At 37.6% G+C, this 11624-nt stretch overlaps 1 protein-coding gene across 1 annotated transcript; it reads left to right on the top strand.

The window, feature by feature from the left end:
- Positions 1-891: 891 nt before the first annotated feature.
- LOC104244125 (uncharacterized) lies at positions 892-2723 on the top strand. Its single transcript, XM_009799452.2, has 2 exons — positions 892-1191; positions 2262-2723. The coding sequence occupies exons 1-2, from the start codon at positions 1174-1176 to the stop codon at positions 2520-2522; spliced, it is 279 nt and encodes a 92-aa protein (XP_009797754.1). The 5' UTR covers positions 892-1173; the 3' UTR covers positions 2523-2723.
- The last annotated feature ends 8901 nt before the right edge of the window (positions 2724-11624 follow it).

Here is an 11624-nt window from a genome sequence, read left to right as displayed (position 1 = left end):
CGAATAAACAATTCGATGAAAAAAGAAAAAGATATAACAGATGTCAAAAGCAAATGGCTTAGATAAATTAATTAATGCTTAGTCGGTGTAATATTGTAGAGTTTGTATTTTATGACATCATAATTATTTACCACCGCTCTATAAATAATATTTTATGTAATTTTCATAGTTTTCAATACTTCAAATTCATTTAATAATCAAATTTTTAACTTAATTCCTTTTGCTGCTTATATGGTTTAATTTTCGGTATACAGAATGCTATATTTCTCAAAATAAAATTTCAAATATTATGTTAATATATTTTTCCCACTGCTACTAGAATACACAAATCAGATTAACACAACTTGAGTTTCGTTGAAACAATGACATAAAGAATGAGAATGGGACTATGTAAATATGTAATATTGTCTACAAAAAACGAAGACCCTCATCTTAAAAGGAAAAAAGAAAAGAAAAACAGTCCTTTTTCGTTTCCACATGATGTCGGTATCTTTTATTGAGAATCGATAAATTAGAATTGGCATCGAAAAATTCAGAGAGTCTTGGCGTAATTGGTAAAGTTGTTGTTATGGGTTCAAGCCGTGGAAACAGTCTCTCATAGAAATGCAGGGTAAGGTTACGTACAATAGACCTTGTGGTCCGGCCTTTCCCCGGGCCTTGCGCATAGCGGAAGCTTTGTGCACCGGGCTGCTCCACGCACATCGAAAAATCCTACATTGGGAAGTAAAGTGTTCCCTAACAAAGATGATTCTATATACAGGCGACTCTTTTATTGAGCATTAAAGAGTATTTATATATCACTCCACCACAATCCAGATTGATACACAACAATAAGGATGGTTGAATTATTTAATTTTAGGTATTTATAGAGACGTAAACACATTTGCAACTAAGACATCCTAATTTTCTTGACCCTTTAATTTAATGTAAGTGACATGAGATGTCATTTTGTGTAGCTTTCAAGATTCTCTTCTCTTTTTCTATTTGATAAAGTGTACCTCTATTTCTCAATTTTCCATTATATTATTTACTAAGTTCATCTTACTCTCTCTATAAATAGCTCTCTCCTCTGATCATTCTCATCACCAATCTCACAACCAAAACATTAATTTTCATTATTTTTGCTTTAATCCCCATCTTCCTATTATAAGTTTATTTATTCCTCATTTTCCAATGGCAAGTCTTGATCAGGTAGTTTTATATTGTATGCACACATTTTTTTCTCTCTATTTTCCAGATTAAAATCTAGCCATCTGATCAAGATCAGCTGGTTAGCTAGCTCCACTGGTGTCTGTTAATTAAATACACATATAAAGGTGTTTTCAAAATTGTTTCATATATACTGTACTTATCTCAAGAATAAACTCTAAAATCAGTACTAGCTAGTAGCTGAATTAATCAGCTTTCGTCTAACTGATGATCAGATTGTTCAAATTTTGGTAAAATAAAGAGAGAAAAATATTATTCTTACTGTACTTACTATGCTAAACGTTTATTTAATTTGGCTTTTCTATAAAATTAAAAAGCATCACTCGTTAATTTGATCTTTTAGGTATTCTTTGAACTCTTTATAGGTGATCCTTAACTTGATCATCAAGACCAATCTTAACTAGCTGAGTTTCAATCAATATTTTCTTATTAGTATTCAAGTTATATCTACTGACAATATAAATTTTTACACTATCAGTGAATATTATTCTTTAATATCATGTTAATTAATTACCATTTTTATTATATTATCAATTAATGTTTATCAAGGGATTTACTGCAGTTACTTGAAACAAGTAACCAGCTGATTGTGTAATTATTATTTACACGGACGATGCATAAAACTTAAACTCAATTTCTTGTGTCACTGATGCACAGAACTTACTTTACTAAATGTTTATTTAATTCGGTTTTATCTATCTATAAAATTAAAAAGTAGCCACTCCTTAATTTGATCTTTTAGGTAATTATTTGAACTTTAAATAAGCAGTCCATTCTCAGATCCCATTTGTAGGATTATACTGGTGGTGGTTGTTGTTGTAAATAAGCGATCCTTTACTTGATCATCAATCTAAATTACTCCTTTCGTTTCAAGAAGATTAGCATAATTCGGAGAGGGTCAAAGTACTTAACTTTGACTATAGTTACATGTAATAAGTAACTAGCTGATTGTGTAATTATTATTTACACAGACGATGCACAGAACGATGCACAGAACTTAAACTCAGTTTCTTGTGTTACTGATGTTAATATTTTTTTAATGGTTTTTAAAGGTTGGAGCAGCAGCAGTAGTAGAGCCAACTCCTGCAGCTGCAGTTGAAACCACTCAAGATGCACCCAAAGAAGAGTCAGAAGTGAGTACTGAAGCACCAGCTGCACCAGAAGTTGCTGCTAATGAGACTGCTGCTGCACCAGTAATAGAAGAAAAAAAGGAACCTGTTGCTGAAGCTGTTGTTGAAGAAAAGAAAGAAGAAACTGCAGCAGCTCCTGCTGCTGAAGCTACCACAGAAGTTCCAGTGGAGAAGACTGAATGAAGTGAAGATTATTATCATCAATGAGATATAGTGCAGTTTGTTATTGGTGAATGATGAGGTTATTGTATTATGGCTTTGTGTTTTTATTTGTTTATTATCACTAGCAACTTGTCTGCTCACTTTGATAAAAAGATGAGATGAGATGAGATTTGATCTCTCTGCATTTGAATAATAAGAGTTTCACATCTTTTTTCCACAGTACGAAGGGTATACGTGATACTCTATTTATTTACACAATTAGGTCATTTATAAATAAATTACTTGTATATCTTTTGATTAACATGAATTGATAATCTAGTAAAAATTGTAACTGACCAACTGTCATGAGTTAAACTACATTAATAGTATTTAAAAAGTTGTTAAAATTTTGAGTTTTGAATAAAATAAAAATATTTTCATTTTGAAACTCCATTGGACTCGACTACAGTAATGTATTATTGGGATCATCTTCTTTCAATCAAAGAGCTATTTCAAAAATATATTCTCATGTTTATAGCTCGTAAGGAAAAGGATCCCAGAAAAGTTATCCGAGCTTAATTGTTTTGGAGTTTTCTATTTCAATCAACGTGACTTCCCTTCGGAAATCAACTAAGGCAACTCCGATTGAATGCCAAATCCTGCGGCAGGGGAAAGAAAATGCTTTCGGAGATCGAGATTTTTTTTCCATCGAAAACGAAGAAGGCCGAGTCCTTTTAGCTTATTCCCGCTTATGCATATTTCATGGCTGATAGGCCCGCCCGCCCGGTTCTTGCGACCCTTTCTGATTCCCTTTCACCGAAAGCTTTTGAAAAAGTAGTTCACCCACGTAAATAAGAAACAAAATGAATATAAAGGTTAAACGAGCATCCCACACCCAAAAGGTGCCCCACATGATGATACTAAGGAGGAGCTAGCGAACCCTTTTTTTTTATTTGTCCCTCCTTTATTTGTTTTTAATTTTCATTACTGTTCAAAGAATTAAGAAGTGATTTTGTTAAGTTTATCAATTACTTACATTATATTTTAAGTGGTAGGATGATAAATTAATGAAGCGGAATGAATAGTATAAAGTTTCTATGTAATCTCTAGTTCAGAAACAAAAGGATAGTTGATTGATTGATCGAAACACTTGAATAAACCCCTTGAAACAGCCTCCAAACATGTGTCCATAACTCGTAATACGTCCAACTAGCTTTATGCTTTTCCACCACTGTTATGTGTCAGATCAATATAAAACTTGTCCATAACTACTGCATAACATTTAGGAGCGGCAAACAGGCGGATTAGTCTAATATGGTTCGGGTAGAAAACGAATAATGAAAACATGGATCAATTATCCGTCCGACTTATATTTAATACGGATAAAAAATGGGTTAACTGGCCCATATTATCCATGACTTCTTGTATATGATCACTTTTAGAAGAATTCTTAGTCTCCCTAACTTGAGGAACCCCCAATTTGAAACTTTACAAATGTAAAGGTTAGACCATTTGGTTATCCATTGGTTACTCATGGGTTATCCATTTTTTAAATGGATAATATGGTTCTTATCCATATTTGACCCGTTTTTAAAAAATTCATTATCCAACCTATTTTTTACTAGATAATATGGGTGGTTAACTGTTTTCTTTTAACCATTTCGCCACCCCTATTAACATTATTGCAAAATGTCCAAATAAACGAGGGGCCGACGTAAAAGGTTTAATCAATAGTAAAAATTTCAAATTCAGTGAGGTGTGAGAGAGAATATCATAAAAATTAAAGGCGAATTCGAGATTTAAAATTTTTAGGTTCTAAATTTGTTATTGTATGGATCAAAATTCGACCAAGGAGATTTAACACGAGAAAGGTAATTATCGTGAGAATTGTAGCTTATTATAGGCAGTTCGGTCGAGGTCGGTCAGTGGCGAACGGAACGAAGTGTTGAGTGGCTCATCAGGGTCGAGGTCATACACAAGATTGAAATAACCTACTGGCGAACTGATTAATCGGGGCCGAGGTCAAATACTCAGGCCAGTAATAACGGCTAGTTTTGTGATAAGATATTTTAGGGGAATATTCTATCGAATATTCTCTGCCTCTGTACTTTAGGTTAGATAAGGGGTATGTCCCATATAAATAGAAAGGTAGAGAGAAGAAAAGGGCCATGTAATATTCTATATGATAAGAACTCTCTTGAAAAGTTGACTCCCAAGAAAAATACAAATATTATCTTTCCAAAAAGATTCGATTTGGTGTTTATTCCATATTTCTCGCATCAGATCCGAGAAAGCCTATTATATTCTCTCACATTCTTGTCTTACATCATTGTGAGAGAGAAGAATCATCCACCTTATTCAATATTGGATGAATCATTCTCTCTATTTACATTCATTGCCATTAACATATTTATCGCTTATTATTATTCCCCACTCATTAATAGCAGTATCATTTATTATACATTATTTTAAATCGGTTTTAACGCACTCCCATATTATTCGTATAAACACACTTCAGATCTAGAAATTATTATGTTTAACTAGGATTTACCCTTTATCTTCTTATTTAATTAGTTTAATAAAAGGTTGAATTACTATATAAAGTCTCATACATTTTGGTCAAACAATTTGGCGTCGTCTGTGGGGATTTCTAGTTAAAATTTTAGTTTCTTCTAGATCTAAAAAAAATACGCAAAAACCCTACATTTGTGTACACAAATCTAACATGGCAGGCAACGGAGAGGAAAAGAGGAAACCAATAGCCGACCTCACCACCAACCTCCTACATACCATCAACGAAATCAATAAAACGGAGGGCGAAGGCATAACACCAGATACTTCTCCCAAGCGAAATAGCTCGCCCCCTCCTCACGGCAGCATCACAACCTCACACGGTAAAGGGGCCTCTACGTCCACAACAAAAGAAGCACCATCGGTAGTAAAAAAACTGCTTGAGGCATGGTTGACAAACACGTTGACCAACTTCCTCGACACGCCCACTCAAAGGACGAATAGAGAAGAGGCAAGGGTCTGCATTGCATCAGCAGCTGACGAGCAGCACACTCCCTTGTAACAGGTATTACTCACAATGCTAGCGATGCAGGTAACGACACCCTCACAACCATTTTGAGGAAGATGGAGAACAAGAACAAACTGTTCTGCAACCAAATGAAAGATCACCAAGAAAGGGTAGACAAAATACCAGGTGCCCCAAAACTTCTGCCAAAATGGGACGTCGACCGGTTCGTGGAACAACTGTACATTGACGAGGAAGCACCATATGCCATACCCAAAACCTTCAAAATGCCTCCGTACTTAAAAATATATGACAACACGACTGACCCTGAGGATTATATGACCCGTTATGTCACTACAGTGAAAGGCAATGACCTTGACAAAGAACAAGTGTCATCCATTGCTGAAAAGGTTCGGAGGGACCCTAATCGGAGGAGCACTGACTTGGTACTCATGGTTACCTACGCATTCCATAGAAACATTCGAGGAGATGGCAGACAAGTTTGTTAACGCCCATTCCAGGGCTAAGAAAGCAGAGGCGAGGGTGAACGATATATTTGCCATTAAGCAATCGCCTGATGAAAGACTCAGGGACTTCCTTGACCGATTTAATCGTATAAGAATGAATCTCCCAAACATATCATAGGGGATGGCGGTAGCCGCGTTCCAAAATGGGCTAAATTGAAGTGGTTCGAGGGCGACTAGAAATTACTAAGCCGACTCATGAAATACCCTCCAACCACTTGTGACGAGATACACAACACCTACTGTGCCGGGGTAAGAGCTGATGAGGACGACCTCAATAGACCTACTCAACGGTTGACCTCGGTCCAAAGGGAGTTCAGGAAGGACCGAAGAAGTGACAATAGAAGGGACCTAGTAGGATCCCAACCTAATTGGGAAAGACATCAGCCTTACGTCAGAGCGCCCTCATGCCGCCTCCATGCCACGACGAAGGCCAATCCAGGCCACGAATGGGAACCCACCGAAGTGAGAGAGGTATGCCCTCTTTACTATATGCTCACAATTTCTATGTTTCCCTCTCATAAATAGTCTATGCACTGGAGAAGCTAGACCCAAAAGTGAAATGTCCGCAGAAGATGAGATCCGACCGAGCACCAGAAAGTCAAATGCCCTCTACTAATTCCACCAAGAGAGGGGTCACAAAATCGAGGACTGTATCGCCATAAGACAGGAGGTCGTGAACATACTTCACTAAGGGCACTTAAAAGAGTTAATGAGCGATCGGGGGAGAGCCAACTTCGCCCGAGGACGCGAACAACACCCGGGACCGCCAAACCACCTTCCCCAGCTCGTACCATTCAAATAATCATCGGAGGGGTGACAACGCATCAATCAATAGTGCAAAGTTCACTACCACCCATAAACTCAAACGGTTAATCACTCATGAGCGGTATGACGAACTCGAAGAAAGTATCATATTCGATAAATCAGATACCCACGATTTGGTTTTCCCTCACTATGATGCTCTTGTCATTACTTTCCACATCGTAGATACTGATGTAAAATGCATTATGATTGATGATGGAAGTGGCACGTGAATTGTCCACCCTCGAGTTCTCACACAAATAAAGCTCGAGGATAGGATAGTGCCACGCTGCATCACATTGATAGGTTTTAATAACGCAGTTGAGCGGACATCCGGAGAAATTACACTGCCCGTCCTGGCCAGCGGAGTCACTTTAAAGACCATATTCCATATCATGGATGAGGATACGGCATATAACGCCATCATAGGCCAACCCTGGATACACGCCATGAAAGTTGTCCCCTCCAGTTTGTATCAAGTCATCAAATTTCCTACCCCTAAGGAGTATTCAGCATCCGAGTAGAGTAATGCACTACCTGAGAATTCTACCGCATCGCCCAAGACTGCACATACACCCGAAAATTGAAAGGAAAAAGTGAGGAGGCATAGCAACTAACGAAGTCAGGTCAGATGGTGATGTAGGGAAAGACGTTATCAGAGACCCCAAAATTGTATAAGCCATAGTTTCAACCGTGGAGGATCTCGACCTCGTCCAACTTGATAATAACGATCACAACAAGAAAGCTTTCATCGGCTACAAGCTCCGAGAGCCAGGTAAATTTCGTTAATTATTAAAAAGGAACGTAGACCTATTTGCCTTTTCCCATGTAGACATGCCAGGTATCCCAAAGGAGATAGCGATTCACAAGTTGAACGTTGACCTATTCCACCCCCTGGTAAGACACATCAGGCAAAAATTCAACGCCGCCATTAATGACGCATCCGTGAAGAGGTAGAGAAGTTGTTGGGAAACAGCTCCATTAGGGAGTCAAGATATCTTCAATGGGTCGCCAATGTGGTCATGGTAAAAAAGAAGAACGGAAAGTGGTGGATGTGCGTGGATTTCACAAATCTAAACAAAGCATGCCCAAAAGATTAATTCTCACTGCCCCATATCGACCAACTCATCGAAACAACGGCCGATCACGAGCTATTAAGTTTCCTAGACGCCTATTCGGGTTACAAATAAATCCTCATTGAGGAGGAAGATCAGGAAAAAAACCACTTTCATCACCCACTCGGGAACGTACTGCTACAAGGTTATGCCGTTCGGGTTGAAAAACACAGGGCCGACATTGTAAGCACGTGATTTTTGCCTTATATGAGAATTACTCCCAAAAAGAATTCCAAAAAATAAAACAATTTTTAGGTTTGAAATTGTTGTGAATTTTGTGTTATTTTTCTTGTATTGTTTGTATTTTTGTTTGTGCATGTTTTATTTGCTAAATTAATAAAAAAATACAAAAATATGTCGCATTTGCATTTAGGATTTAGGTTTGCAATTATGAGTAATTAAGTTTGTTTTACAAGAATGAAAATTACAAAAATAGGCATCTCTTGCATTTTTAGCATTTAATGTCCAAATTGTGTGATTTTATTTTTATTTGATGTGTAATTTTGGGTGATAATTATTATTAGGAGTTAATTAGTATATTAAGATAATTTTGGTTTTTATAATTTAATTTTAGCATTTTAGTTTTATCTATAAGTAAAAGAAAAGAGAACAAAAAATAGAAGAAAATCGGAATTGGGCCTCCTCTTCAATTCTAAATATAGGCCCATAACCCAAGCCCAAAACCTCATCGAGTCGACCCGACCCAGTTCGCCCCATAACCCAAACTAATCCCAACCCCCATTTTCATTTTTTTTCATTACACTAAAAAAACAAAAAACCCTAAAAAATCATCCCCCCCCTTTTTCTCTCCATCTTCTCCAAATACCCCAAGCCCCTCTCATGGCTGCCCCTTCCCCTCCATCCTCACGTCCAAACGGACCCCTCACGTCGTCATCTCTTTCCTCACCTCCAAACGACCCCTCTAATCACCGGAAAAAACCAGTCGACCCCCCCCCCCGTCCGCCATTGACGAGTTGTGTAGACCCCCAAGCTCCACCCTTGCTGCTTTTTCGTCTTCATCTTCTTCGTCATGGCAGCTGCTTCGTCGCCCAACCACCAGCAACCAGCCTTCTCCTCACGTCCGCCATTGACGAGCAACTATCGCTGCTGCGTCAACCATTGTTGCTGCCCTCGTCGAGCTTTCATGGCTGTTGCACCTTCTTTTGCTTCGTCTTCACGTCGCCATGAACGACCCCCCTCCTGCTTTGTCTTCCAGTTGTGAACAACACATACAGCGCCACCAATATACCACCCAAATCCGCCATTGTTTCTGCTATGTGAAGCAGCCCAGCGCCCCACTACTGCGTTCTTGCTCGTCGAGCAACCTAGCTCACTCGTACGTCGACCAGTCACGGCCCTCGTCACCCACCAGCAGCTGAGCAGCTCACGTTAACCATCGTCGAGGTCGTCCAGCAGCAGCAGCTTCATCTCACGTTGAGGTCGTTGGCAGTCTTGGTTCGAGTTTTCCGTTTCCGTTCAAGTTCGTCGTTGTTCATTTCCGGTTATTTAGTTTAAGTTTCATTTCTGTCCGTATTTTGTTTGATATTCTCGGATTTAAAATCAGTATATATTTAATTCTTTTCTTGTTCGTTGTTTATCGTTTTTTTTTATTTCTTCAGATTGTTTTATGTTCTTATTTAGTTTAATATAGAAGTTGTTGGTAGTAATTTTGTTAGATTTAATTTAAAGTTCAATTGATTATTGAGTTTAGTGATTTGAATCTACTTGTTTGTTATGTTCAATTTGTGGGGAATTAATACATTGTTTAATATAGTGGAGGACAAGACATGCGGTGTGGGGAATAATAGAATTAAATAAAGAAAAGATATATGTTAGTGGGAACTAATATATTTGTTTAATATAGTGGGAGACAAAACATTAAATAGTGGAAGTTAAAGGGGGATGGGTGGAAGATGGTGGGATTTTAATTTTAAATGCTTGAAGTTTGGCTATAAATAAGGGGGCTGGATATTGAGAAAATGAGGGAATTCAAAATATTAGGGGGAATTCCAAAAATATTGAGAGGAAGACATTCTGAAAATCTGGAAAGGGGTTGAACATTTTTCTGAAAATCTTAAGAGAGTGCTGGAGAGTTTAGAAAGAGAAAACAAAAACAAAGTAGTAGACGAGTTTAGTTTTGGGTTTAATACACGCGTGGTTGAGTCTGTTTGTGGTGATGTTGGTTGGTTGTTGTTTAGTCTTTTACAAACTTTTGGGGTTGTTCTATTGAGCTTGTTTGGTTTTCTTCAAATTTTCCCTGGCCTCGAATTTGGTTCGAATTGCTGCTGTTGGGTTGCTGTTGCGTTGCTATGTTATTACTGTTGCTGATTCCTCCTTCTTTTCTTCTTGTATTGTCATTTTCAGGTACATGTCCTGAATCTCAAACCATGTAGTTGTCCAGTTGGAATGAAATGAAAAATGGAAATATAATTTTATTGAAAGCTTTAGTTCTTGCCGTATTTTATGATAATTGATTGTAGTAGTTTGGATTGTAATTAAAATTGTTTTACAATGATTTAGATTGGTTTGGACTATTGAACTCATGGACTGTTCGGGACATTTGATAGTTTGTTAAGACATGTGGTAATTTAATTTCATTTAGTGCAGTTAAGTTTTAAAAATCAGAAATTATTCAAAACATAAAGCGATCTTGTGATTCACAGTCCTCACTCGTCCTAATAATTGGCAGTGTAATCCCGGAGTCATATTGTTTTGTACTTAGTAATGGTAATTGTGAGTTAGTTTAAAACTGGAGGTATAATTTGACTGTTGGATTTGCTTATCACTAATTAGCCTAGAATAGTTTGTTGATTAACTCTGTTAAAGGAAATAAGTTTGGAAATTGATTCTGGACTTGCATTTTTGATAATTGGATATTTGAATGATTGTAGATAATTAGTTAAGGTTAATTGCAACATGAGTTAGGAAGTATTATTAACTAGGATTCCTCCCTTTATTTTAGAAACAAACTTAATAGAAATGTAGTCACTTTAGGATTGCCCTTTTAAAAATAAATGAGACGAGCCTCGCCAAATAAAATGCAAGCTACGGAGCCCTCAATAAATGGTTAATAATTAATTGAACTTCGGATGGGCCGTTTTAGCAAGATTTCACGGCCTTCTCAAAAAATAATAATGCGCTAGTCGCTTTAGGCGCGCCTTTAATAATTTACTTTCTTAAATGTGGGTGTACATTGATGTGACCCAAATCCAAATCTCAACGGAAGTCAAAGTGTGTCGACGACCACGGGTACATTGATTGTGACGTGGTTCGAGATACATTTTCACAACGTTGCAATTCTCTGTAAAATAATAATAATAATAATAATAATGAAAGCGGTAAAGAGTTAAAATCTGCACATAAGTTCATATTTGTATAAAATCAGATAATCAAGCCGAATATGACAGTTGAGCGACCGTGCTAGAACCACGGAACTCGGGAATGCCTAACACCTTCTCCCGGGTTAACAGAATTCCTTATCCGGATTTCTGGTGCGCAGACTATTAAACAGAGTCATTCTTTTCCTCGATTCGGGATTCAACCGGTGACTTGGGACACCACAAATCTCCCAAGTGGCAACTCTGAATCTTTAAATAAAATCCCGTTTCGATTGTCCTTTAATTGGAAAAACTCGCGCCCCTTAGCGGCGGCGCGGGCGTAATAAGGAGGTGTGACAGCTCTTGCG

Source organism: Nicotiana sylvestris, chromosome 4 (assembly GCF_000393655.2).
Source record: "Nicotiana sylvestris chromosome 4, ASM39365v2, whole genome shotgun sequence".
Classification (NCBI taxonomy): Eukaryota; Viridiplantae; Streptophyta; class Magnoliopsida; order Solanales; family Solanaceae; genus Nicotiana; species Nicotiana sylvestris.
This window is presented reverse-complemented; position numbering and strand designations above follow the sequence as displayed.